At 44.1% G+C, this 12983-nt stretch overlaps 1 protein-coding gene across 1 annotated transcript in view; it reads left to right on the forward strand.

Annotated features, from left to right (window-relative positions):
• Positions 1–12983, forward strand: part of C12H12orf56 (chromosome 12 C12orf56 homolog) — an 80440-nt gene that overhangs the window by 33392 nt on the left and 34065 nt on the right. The window contains exons 6-8 of the mRNA XM_053554964.1: positions 5443–5587; positions 7213–7319; positions 8206–8295. Coding sequence (XP_053410939.1) covers positions 5443–5587; positions 7213–7319; positions 8206–8295 — 342 coding nt within the window. The remainder of the gene's footprint in view (positions 1–5442; positions 5588–7212; positions 7320–8205; positions 8296–12983) is intronic.

Raw genomic sequence — 12983 nt, forward strand, 5'->3', positions numbered from 1 at the left:
CCAGAGTGAGACCTTATCTCTAAAAATAGCCGGGTGTTGTGGCAGGTGCCTGTAATCCCAGCAACTCAGGAGGCTGAGGCAAGAGAATCGCTTAAGCCCAAGAGTTTCAAGTTGCTGTGAGCTGTGATGCCACAGCACTTTGCCCAGGGCGACATGGTGAGACTCTGTCTCAAAAACAAAACAAACAAACAAACAAACAAAAAAAGAGCTCAGCAGCTGCCCCCTGTTTCCCCGCACAGGGCATGATGTCATTACCCCATCACCTAGGCTGGAGTCCTGGATGTCACCTGTGCTCCCTTCCCCTTCAACAGCCACTCACGGTGTGACTTGCTGTGCTTCTTACGTAGCTCATGGCACACACTCCTCTCCACCTCTGTCTGGGACCCTGCGGCCTTCTCCTAGCAGGCCTCTCACTCCACTACTGCCTCTCTCCAGCCCACTTTCCATTACAGAGGAGGAATCTTCCCGAAGCACAAATCTGATCTGTAGCTCCTCCCTGCGAGCTTCCCACGGCCCTTAGGTGAAAGAATAAACTCTGACAGCTAACAAAGATGTTCATGACGTCTATTACTTTTTGTCTTTAACTGGGTGTCCCTCCTCACTCCTGCCCTAAGCCCCTGCTCCACAAGAGCTCAGTTCTCAGGAAGCTCATGGCTCCCCTCTCTCTGGGCCCTGTTCTGGTCACTCTTCTTCCCTTCCTGAATCACTTCAGCTCATCATGTCTTAGCTTATCTATCTTTTTTCTAAAGAGCCTTCTTGGCACCTCCCCCACCCCGCCACCCCCGCAAACTAAGATGAGAGGGCCTTCTCGTCTGTGACTCCCTGCGGCAGCTGTGGCACTCTCCGTCTGTGTTATGATGCTTGTTTGATTATCTGCTACCCTGTTATGTAGTATGTTCTTTGAGGGCAAGAACCTTAGAAGGAACAAGTACATAGGACAGAGGCTGCTACTGGACCATAAAAGGCCCTACCTTCCAGGCTGAGGCCCCACATTTCATCCACACTTCAGAGGCTCCATCACGTTCTCACCTGCAGGATGGTTTCACATTACAGTACCTGCTTTGATGTGACGATCTCTTCTGTTAGATAGTAAGTTCTTGGAAGGCAAGGAATATGTCATTTTAATCTTGGAATTTTCTTACTTAAAACAGTGCTTTGCACATGGTAAGTACCTGGTGAACTTACAACGTAAGTCATTTTGATGTCCAGTAAGCCATGGGCAAGTTCAGAGAGGTTTACAATAGTGAGGCGACCCGGGGAGTCCTGTAAAGGAGCTACGAGTAAACTAACTTTTTTTTTTTTTGAGTAAACTAACTTTTAAAGATGCTTATTCATTCTGCCACTGAAAGGAACCAAAGTTCCTAAGAAGAATGGCTGACTCCATGTCTGGGGCAGGAAATATACAAAATGAATCTGGACCAGCTTATATGAGAAATCCAACCATGGGCCCTGAGGGACACAGAGCCCTCATGAAGGGGCCCCCTGCTGGCCAAGATGGGATGACACAGCATCGGGAAGAAGTGAGGAATAAGGTGATTGAAACAGGATCCCTCTAAGGAATGTGGTGGCTTTCATACAATTAGAAAATTACTATTTTTGCAAACTCTAATGAAATAGTAGATTCCATGTGCCTCAGCAGGAGAAACCAGGAGAACGGCAAAGCAGAACTTCAAAGTGGAAGGAGCGTGTCGTGCCTGTCTAAACCCACTGAGTATTCTCGGCATCACTTACGCAGAACAGCCTCACATGCCCCAGTATTTAATGGGACATGAACTGCACCACCAGGAAGGATTTCTGTTACGATGGTTAAACCTGAATCTGACTCGAAAACATGGGCGAGCCAGCATCAAAGTTCTGACACCTGCCACTGTGGGTGAACCCATGGGCCATTATGCTACATGAGATCAGCCAGGCACAGACGGACCCATGTCCCAGGATCCCACTTACGCAAGGGCCCCGGCATAGGCAGACTCCCAGAGACTGACAGTAGAACAGAGGTTACCAGGGGCTGTGGGGAGTGGGGACGGGAGTGCTAGTGTTTCATGGGTCCAGAGCTTCTGGTTGGGAAAATGAAAATATTCTAGAATTGGGTGGTGGGTGATGGTTACATGCTTAAGGGAAAGTACTTAATGACATTGAAAAATGGTCACAAAAATTTATATTTTATATATTTATAAAATATATACATATTTTACCCCAATTTTTTAGAAACCTGTGTTTGGCTGGCCCGAGTGCAGTGGTGTTTACAACAGTTGATCACCAGTTAGAGGATTCTTTTATTCCTTCTCCACTCACACTGCTTAATCTGTCCAGCCTTTAAAACACAATTTTTCAAAAGTGTGTGTGTGTGTGTGTGTTTAAGGGAATAAATAAAATAAGATTAGCAAAACATCAAAAGTTATTGAAGCAGGTGATGGGTACATGAGGTTTCTTATACTGTTTTCTGTACTTGATGTTTTAAAACTTCCATAATATAAAATTTTAAAAGACTTAAGAAAGATAAGGAACAAATTGAGAAGTATCTTACTTAGATCTTGATTTGAACAAACCAAGCATGAAAAGACATATTTAAGATTATAGAGGAGTTTCAAAATGAACTGGATGTCAGACAATACCAAAGAATTGACTGGGTGGGGTGGCTCACGCCTGTAATCCCACCAGTCTGGGAGGCTGAGGCGGGTGGATGGCCTCAGTGCAGGAGTTCAGCCTGAACAAGAGTGAGACACCATCTCTACCAGAAATGGAAAAATCAGCCGGGCATTGTGGCCCATGCCTGCAGTCCCAGATACTCGGGAGAGTGAGGCAGGAGGATCACTTGAGCCCAAGAGTTTGAAGTTGCTGTGAGCTGTGACACCACAGTACTCTACCCAGGGCAACTGAGTGAGACTCTGTCTGAAAAAGAAAAAAAAATTTTTTTTTGATAATTTTCTTGGGAGTCAAAATAATAATTTTGTAAGAAAATGTTAATTTTGTTTAGATGTCCATTGTGAGGTACGTAGGGTTCAATGACATATATTTGGGATTTCTTTTAAAAAAAGATTAAACACATAGCTTAGAATTTCTACATGTTTTCATTCATTTACTCTAAAAGAGTATCAGTTTTCATTTGGGGGCTTTATTTAAGGTAACCTTAAAGCTATCAGTCTAATAAAAACAGACATGAACTTTGTGTACATGTGGCTTGAAATATATTTCTGAAGGCAAAAAGAAGCGTTCTGCCATTGTCCTGACTCAGGAGAAGCATATTTCTCATAAAATTAATACTTGGCGGCAACAAATTTAACATGTGGGGGGGCAAACACACTGTGAGGGATACAAGATAGACAAGAGAGAGTCTTGACCTGCGCGGCTCCTGCAGTTTAAAAGGACACATGTCCTGGCTCCGCGCCTGTGGCTCAAGCCGCTAAGGCACCAGCCACATACACCTGAGCTGGCAGGTGCGAATCCAGCCTGGGCCCACCCAACAACAATGACGGCTGCAACCAAAAAATAGCTGGGCGTTGTGGCGGGCGCCTGTAGTCCCAGCTGCCTGGGAGGCGGAGGCAGAAGAATCGCTTGAGCCCAGAAGCTGGAGGTTGCTGTGAGCCAAGGCACTCTACCCAGGGCGACAGCTTGAGGTTCTGTCTCAAAAAAAAAGAAAAGGACACATGTCCTTTGGGTTTTCAAATTATAATTCTGTCATAGATGTGCCACTTCTGGAGTCCAACCTTCGTGAGCACAACTCAGTGCTTCTGAGATCATGTGGGAAAATCCATTCCTAGCGGTAAGGCCTCACCTACAAATGAGAGGTGTTGTTTATGCTAAATGTCTAGAAAAATGAAAATATATAGGAAAATAGAGCTTATCATTAGATCAAAAATCCTTCTTAAAACATTTTGATATATTTATGTTTTCTAGCTGATGAAAGTATCGAGTATCTGTTCCCATTATGATAGATCCCCCACTTATTCTTAAGTTAGTGGTGTTGTCTGACACTAGACGTTTTCTTATTTAAGTTAGTCACATGAACTTTGCCGTCTATGTAGAAGAAAATATTCTCTAAATGTCCATGGAAATTATTATTATTGATAACTTACCTGTGGTAATATAGAACACCTAATCTAACTTGAATTTATGATGTATGTGAGACCTCAATCTTTATGTGAATTGGTTTTTAGTACCAAGAGATTATTAGTGCGCCTTTTCATATGAAGAATATTTTTGCTTTAGAAAATAATGAGTTTGGCATTGCAATCTATCATCATGGGCGGCAACAGGATTAAAAACGGTTTCTTTCTATTGTGGATCGTAGCAAATTGCTGATTCCAAATGGGAAAAACAGGAGAATCAGTTTCAAAATAATTCTGCTGATATTGTATTTTATCTGAGCTTTTGCTCTCCGAAGCTCATTTGTTTTTGAAAACTACATTTTTATTGTTTTGGGAGTTCTGTGTGTGTAGGAGGGATTTTATACTTTTTTTTTTTATTTCAGAGTGCTTGTTCATTCTTCTTTGTCTGAAGTACTCCTTTTCTGTTGAGTTTCTTCTTTCTCCTGTGGTGCTGACTGTTTTTGATGTTGTTGGTAGAGACAGGGTCTTACTCTGGCTGACTGCTGCTCATATGGGTTTTGAACCTCTGAGCTCAGGCAATCCACCCGCCTTGGCCTCCCTCAGCGCTGGGACTACAGGCGTGAGCTACCACGCCGGCCAGGATTTTATAACTTTAAATGAAATATGATAGGAGGGCGGCGCCTGTGGCTCAGTGAGTAGGGCACTGGCCCCATATGCTACAGGTGGTGGGTTCAAACCTGGCCCCTGGCCAAAAACTGCAAAAAAAAAAAAAAAAACAAAGAAATACGACAGGAATTAGAGGCAGCTATAGGGAAGCAGAGTCTCTGATGTATTCCTGTTTTATTTAGAAACCATTTATTAAGCACTTACTGTGTGCTAAGGACATGCACTACCTAAAATATCAAAATAGCATAATGGATGGGGGCTAGGGACCATCATCACCCCATTTTTTTTTTTGAGACAGAGCGGTGGTTACTCTCACTGTCCCTCTTTGATGGCTTAGCTTGTACCATTTACCATATACCATATGTAATATTATTTTCTTAATATTTTCCCTTTCAAACAACTCAGAAGTTGGAGGTTGCTGTGAGCTGTGGGTAACAAAGTGAGACTCTGTCTCAAAAAAAAAAAATCAACTTAAACTAAAAAAGAAAAGCGAGTTGTTTAACCACGGCTTTGGAAAAGGAACATGAGTGCACAACATGTTTGGAGAGTAATAAATAGTTCAACCTGGAGAGACCGGAGTTTGCTCTAATAAGTAATAGGGCTAGAGACTACAGAACCATATTAAACTTCAGTAGTAAAGTATTTACTAACCTGTCCAGAATCATTGCTTTTCATAACTCTGTTTCTTATGATTTTTTACATGGAAAATTTTCTTGTGTTCCTGTAGGTCCGAGGAGAAAATTAAGCACTTCAGTCAACTTAAATCTGAACTTTTTCTTAAAGACAATACTTTGAAGAAGATACTTCATTTAATCACAGAACTTAAAGTAGCAGCCCAGAAAAACTTCATTCTGAAAAGGCTTTTCTGGAAAGTAAGTGCTTTGTTTTATTTTTCATCTTTAAAGCTTGCTTTCCATTTTGACCAAATTTAAGCATAAGTTAAAATATCAACAAACATCTTGTATTCTGATGCTGTATTTTAAAATGTTGATGAAGTTTAATGCAGTCATTAAAATTAGTAATGTTAGAGGGTGGCGCCTGTGGCTCAAAGGAATAGGGCGCCAGCCCCATAGGCCGGAGGTGGTGGGTTCAAACCCAGCCCTGGCCAAAAACTGCAAAAAAAAAAAAAAAAATTAGTAATGTAGGCTGGGCATGGTGGTTCATGGCTGTGATACCCACACTCTGGGAGGCTGAGGCAGGAGGATCCCTTGAACACAGGAGTTCGAGACCAGCCTGAGCCAGAGCGAGACCCCGTCTCTACTAAAAATAGAAAAACTAGCCTGGCCTGGTGGCAACTGTAGTCTCAGCTACTTGGGAGGCTGAGGCTGGAGGATCGCTTGAGCCCAAGAGATTGAGGTTTCAGTAGCAATGATGCCACAGCACTCTAGCCTGGGCAACAGCGAGGAAAAAAAAATGTGTAATGTAATCCACAGTATAGACGAGTGTCGAGGGGTCTAGGACGAGAGAGAAGGGGCAGCAACTGGCCCGTGGGGTCAGCTGGCAGCGTGAAGAAGAGACGGTCGGAGGGCAGGGTTTTGGCATAAGACAGATGGTGGGATGAGAAGTAGAGGTCAGGAGTCTTACTGTGCAGGTTCCTCCTACAGGAAAAATGTAATTTTTAAGAATTACTCCTGAGTGTAGGATTGGTATTCTTAAAAATGTGACTCTTCAGGGTGTCTAAGCAACCTGCTTCCATGCAGTCAGCCATATACAATTCACTTTCAGAGTAAGGTGGAGGTGTTGAGAAGTCCAGGTCGGTGGTGGTGGGGTACTCCTGAGTGCAGGCGACGGGGCCTCCCCGCCCGGGACCGAGCCCTCGTTGATGGCCGTGTGTTGTGTCCTAATTCTGGCCAGTGTCTCCCACATAGCTGCCACTGTTTGATCAAGCAGCTGTGAAGCCCGTCACTCTCACCGCGTGAGACAGCTCTGGCCTTTTCTGAGGTGCTTCTGTGGGATGACCAACCATCTTGGCTTGCCCAGACTAGGAGTGACCACCTGTTCCAGTTTGCTGGGGACAGAGGAAATTCCCTGGACATGGAAGCTAGGTCAATTGCAAGCCAGTCAGGATGGTTTTGCACTGTAATCAGAGGTCAGAGTAATGGCAGAAAATAATGTTTGACAGTGGATGGGGCCAAGAAAAATAAATAGAAACTAGTGTCATGAGGCCAGTGTGTGGCCCATACCTGTAATCCCAGCATTTTGGGAAGGCCAAGGCTGGAGATGGCTTGTGGCCAGGGATTCAAGACCAGCCTGAGCAACAGAGTGAGACCCTGTAGCTACATGGAAAAATTAAAATTTAGCTAGTGTGCTGGCATGTGCCTGTGGACCCAGCTATCAGGAGGCTGAGGTAGGAGGATCACTGGGGCCCAGGAGATCACTAATGGGAGGTCTGATGGCGCTACTGCAGTCCAGCCTGGGCACAGAGGGAGCTGTGCAAACAAACCAACAAAACAGCTGATACCTTAACTGCCATCTTCTTTCCCACTTGCTCTCACAGACCAGTGACCTTTTCAGTTTCCTAGTGAACAAGCTGCGTGAGTACTTGCCGGAATCTAGGGATAGGAACGCACTTCAAAGTCAAGGACAGCGGGCTGATGAGCTGGTGTAAGTACTAACTAGACAAGCACAGGTGGTTTTTTCCCCTACGGTGTTAAAGATAAATGGAGAGCACCGGAGAAAATGCCTGCCAAAAATAAAACCTATGCATTGTCTTCCATCCCCCAGGATTAAACCCTATCAGGGGTCCTCAAACTGCGGCCCACAGGCCACATGAGATGGTGTGATTGTATTTGTTCCCATTTTGTTTTTTTACTTCAAAATAAGATATGTGCAGTGTGCATAGGAATTTGTTCATAGTTTTTTTTTTAAACTATGGTCCTGCCCTCCAACGGTCTGAGGGACAGTGAACTGGCCCCCTGTTCAAAAAGTTTGAGGATCCCTGAAAATGTTTCCTATTTTAAAAAATATAATTTTCAAAGATAATTTAAAAATAAAGTGGTACATGACTACACTAAAAACTCTGGGGAAATACGCACACAAAAAAGAATATAGAAATGACTTAAGCAGGTGTGGCGGGCACCTGTGGTACTACCTACTTGAGAGGTTGAGGCTGCAGTATGTAATAATTGGGCCTGGGATTATGCTAATCTGGGCACTAAAGTCAGACCTTCATCTCTTAAAAAATAAATGTTCTTAATCAACTCTCAGCTATTCATTAACTTGATAAACATCTCGAGTGCTGGCTATGTAGCGCTCATAGGCCCTCAGCCAATGTTGGCCAACACTTAGCTATTCATTCAACAAACATCTCTGAGTGCTGGCTATGTAGCAATCATAGGCCCTCAGCCACTATCAGCCATTTGATGCACAGAATTTGTCTTGCACTTTTTTCTATCTGGATATGTGGGAGCAGGGATAACTATTTTTGTGGACTTCTGACCTTCAAATGAAATCATACTATTTCCATGCTTTTTTCCTCTTTGTTTTCTAGGGCATGCATTGAAATTATTCAGACCCTAGGACTGATGTTCAGAGAAACAGAAACTGAGTCATCACGCCTGAACACACTGGCAGCCAAAAAGTAAGGCCTTTCCCAGGGCTCCGGGACCTGGGAGTCACCACCCACTAAGGACTTGTGGAGTGTCTTCCCAAATTCACAACTTGCCGGCTTCTCTGTTCAACCCCCTTCTGAGGCTTCTCTGTTCAACCCCCTTCTGAGTATACCACACACTTCTGTTTCTCTGCTTCTTTCTGTGATGAGCCCTCTCCGTCCCTCTGGGTTATTGGGGCACAAAGATGTCCTTAGCAGAACGTTATTTTTGTCCTAATGTGGTGAACCTGAAAAAGACCAAATGAGTGATTGGACATTAAAAACCAAGGGGTCTCCAGTAGCATTTCCCAGAGTACTTTTATATCCACACAATAGAAAAATGATAAAGGCAGGAGTTACAGTCATCTCGTTTACGATGTAAATTTGTGACTTTGGAACGGATGACCTGTGAGCTGCTGTAGTAAAGCAGCTCTAAAGTACACAGCCTGAAGAAGGTAGAAATTTCTATCTGTGTCACACAGCAGGGCAGCTCAGCCAGGGGCCTCAGCACCTAGCCTTTATTACTGTGCCATCTTCTGTCACGCTATGTTCGTCCTCATGGTTGACGCTGGCAGACCTTCATGATGTCATTATACCCTGCAGGTGCAGAAAGAAAAGTAACAGGCAAGCGACTTCCAGTTTGAGCAAGGTGTATCAGGCTTTTGCTCACACTCTGTCAGGGGGAACGCCAGGTGCATGGCTGCACCTCGCTGAAGGGAGGCTGGAGAACGTGTCTATGGTTGGGAAGCCGTGGGCCCACCTAAACTTTAGATGGCAATGAGGACACCAGTCATTAAAAGGAAGAGTAAAGAATACATACATACATACATAGAATGGTAACTCTGAGTTAAAAAGGAAAGAATGGAATGATATGTAGTTGGGGACAATGGCATTCTTTGCCACAGAAAATGGGTGTTCGCAGTTTGGCATACTATCTGCTTGACTTTGTAATGTGTATGTATAGACTATGAATTATGTATGTCCTTGGGCAACATTCTGGCTGAAATCTTCATTTTTGTTTCTACCCTTATCAGTTGTTTATCTAAACTTGCTATATTAGAAGGCGGGAGAAGGACTCTAACACTCAAACCACAAGGAAGAAATAAGAACAGTTAGTAATGTTTTTCAGGCTATTTGTTAAAGACCTTTACAAATAGATTTGGCGATAATATTAATTAATATTTCTTAAGCAACTTACATGCCGGGAACTATGAGAACACCACACTTTAGAGCAGGGTAGGAGGGCATTTCTGTAAAGGGTCTGTTTCGGGCCATGTGGCCTCGGCTGCAGCCACGCAGCACGGACAGCACGTGAGTGAGCAGGCAGCTGTGTCCCCGCATAGGCTTATTTACAAAAACAAGCTGTGTGCTGGTTTTGGCCTACAGGCCATATTTTGCTGAACCTTGCTTTACAAGAAACAAAATACACTTTTTTTTGGAGACAAGGTCTTGCTCTATTGCTCAGGCTAGAGTGCAGTAGCATCATTGCTCTCAGCAACCTCAAATTCCTGGGCTCGAGGGATCCTCCTGCCTCAGCCTCCCAAGTAGCAGAGACTGCAGGTGCCCGCCACCACGCCTGCCTCATTTTTCTATTTTTAGTAGAGACGGGGTCTCACTCTTGCACAGGCTGGTCTCACTCTTGCACAGGCTGGCCTCACCCGGCCCTCTTGTGTTGGCCTCCCAGAGTGCTGGGCTGCCAGGCCTGACCCACTGCATCCTGCCTGTCGCTACATCTGGTCACTCTCTTTTTCCACCTTTTGGATCCAAGTTGATAAAATCGCCCCCACTCACCTCTGTTGTGAAGTGTTGCTTTTAACGGTTTTGTTTTAGCCTGATGCGATCACATCAGCCTTACTATATCAAGCCTCTTTCCTGATGTGGCTAATTCTTTTCACATCCTTCAATACATGTATTATATTGCTGTAGTAGAGTCTGGTTGTAATACAGTCTTTTTTCAGCTAATTTTGACATGCCTACGGTCAAGTCATTGTCACCCATAATATTAACTAGCACAGTCAGTGTCTAACATAGCTCTTAGTCTTCTGTTGCCGTGTAACGAACTACCCGAAATTTAGATAATGCCACTGCACTCTAGCACAGACAGCGGAGTAAGACCTTGTCTCAAAAAACAAGAACAGAAACAAAACTACACAAAATTCTTGAAACTTGAAGTTGGGGTATTAAAAAACAGGAGTAAGCTGTTGGGACTATTTTTTTTTTTTTTTGGCCTGGGCTGGGTTTGAACCCGCCACCTCCAGCATATGGGACCGGCCCCCTACCCCTTTGAGCCCCAGGTACCACCCCATTATTGGGACTATTGTTAAGGCTGTGATGTCAATCCTATTATGAATCTGTATTTTCAGGGTGAAACTATCATTTTGATTAAAATTTTTTTCTATTATTGGCTTAGTGAATTTTAAATTCAGTTGGCCGAATGGGTGGATTTCAAATTAAATTCTGCTTGAGCAAATATCAAAGCGATTATTCCTTTCAGCATTTTCCTCTTCATTACTTTCATAAGTGGAGATTTTATAAGCTCGACCCATTTTACTATATCCCTCTTGAAATGTGCCACATTCTTTCACATTCTGGCGTCGCTGGGGTGGCCTTTATGTGTCATCACAGCAAGTGACCCTGAACTTGATGGTCCCTTTTCTTAGGCTTAAACATATGATTCTTTAAAAAGAAGCTATTACTGAAAGAAAATAAAGACTTGAATTAAATGTAACAGCAAGTGGAATGTGAATTCAAACTGAGTATCAAGAAAAGCTTCTAAAGAAAGTGTTCTGTTTTAAAAGGTCTTCTAAAAGTAAGATTGACCTTTTTTTTTTTTCCCCTAGAGCCAGAGTTTCACTTTGTTGCCCTCAGTACAGCTCACAGCAACCTCCAACTCCTGGGCTTAGGCGATTTCCCTGCCTCAGCCTCCCGAGTAGCTGGGACTACAGGAGCCTGCCACAACGCCCGGCTATTTTTTTGTTGCAGTTTGGCCGGGGCTGGGTTTGAACCCACCACCATTGGTATATGGGGCTGGCACCCTACCCACTGAGCCACAGGAGCTGCCCATAAGATTGGCCATTTTAAGTAGCCTGGATAAAAACATTAATAAATATCCGGTAGGCTATAGCCTGCTTTTTTGAGAAATGTACTAACTGATATAATTCTTTTATAGATATGAGAACTGAGTTTACTTTTTTTTTCATTTATTTATTTAATTAATTAATTTATTTTTTGAGACAGAGCCTCAAGCTGTCGCTCTGGGTAGAGTGCTGTGGCATCACAGCTCACAGCAACCTCCAACTCCTGGGCTCAAGTGATTCTCCTGCTTCCGCCTCCCAAGTAGCCGGGACTACAGGTGCCCATGACAACACCTGGCTATTTTTTTGGTTGCAGCCACCATTGTTGTTTGTCAGGCCTGGGCTGGATTCCAACCCGCCAGCTCAGGTGTATGTGGCTGGCGCCTTAGTGGCTTGAGCCACAGGCGCCACGCCTACTGAATTTGCTTTTTGAGTTAGAGAGAGGAAGGGGAAGAGTGTGTGTGTATGTGTGTGTGTGTTTACTTATGTGTGTACACGTGTGTGCATGTATGTATATGTGCATACGTATATATGTGTGTGTATATGTATATATCTTTTTCTTTCTTCTTTTTCTTTTTTGGGGCAAGATCTCGCTCTGTCACCTGGGCATCATCATAGCTCTCTGCAACCTCAAACCCCTGGGTTCAAGCAATTCTCCTGCATCAGCCTCCTGAGCAGCTGGGAGTACCAGTGTGTGCCATCACACCCAGCTAATTTTTCTTTTTTTGTTGTTGTAGAGATGGGGGAGGGGAGGTCTCGCTCTTGCTCAGGCTGGTCTCAAACTTGTGGCGATCCCACAATCCTCCCACCTCTGCCTTCCAAAGTGCTGGTACTGGAGGTGTGAGCCTCTGCACCTTGCTGGAATTGTGTTTTCACTGGAGTTCAGGTTAATCTTGGGCTTCTAACATGGTAATAGCTTGTGAAAAGACTAAGAAGTGTCCCATAGAACTAAACAAGAATTTTTGTAGTCTCTTGTATTTCATTATGAGAGAAGTGCTGGTGGTTATGGAGAAGTTTGTGTGGTCCTGCCTTTGAATTCCCTGCCTGCTCCTGCCCCTGCAGTCCACCCCGACCTGCCTTCAGTTAGGCAGCTGACGTTTCCAGTGCTCTGTCTATAGCTCCTTCTTTTTTTTTTTGTGTTTTTTTGGCCGGGGCTGGGTTTGAACCTGCCACCTCCGGCATATGGGACCGGCGCCCTACTCTTTGAGCCACAGGCGCCGCCCACTGTAGCTCCTTCTTAACCTTGCGTGGGTTGGACTTGATGTAGGAAGATGATGTTATTAACCCATTGAATTGTGATTTTATTTTCGTCTTGTTGTTTTGAAATAATCAAGTCTATTTTTTTTTTTTTTTGGCCGGGGCTAGGTTTGAACCTGCCACCTCCGGCATATGGGACCGGCGCCCTACTTCTTGAGCCACAGGCGCTGCCCATAATCAAGTCTATTAATCACACCATTTTCACTGCTGAATGCCTAGTGGTATTCAGAGGAGCAGTAGATCCCCGAAGGGCTCCAGTGAGAAGGTTCAGGAGTCAAAAAACTTGGGATCAACCAATATTTTTTTTTTTTTTTGCAGTTTTTGGCCGGGGCTGGGTTTGAACCTGCC

Source organism: Nycticebus coucang, chromosome 12, assembly GCF_027406575.1.
Source record: "Nycticebus coucang isolate mNycCou1 chromosome 12, mNycCou1.pri, whole genome shotgun sequence".
Lineage (NCBI taxonomy): Eukaryota > Metazoa > Chordata > Mammalia > Primates > Lorisidae > Nycticebus > Nycticebus coucang.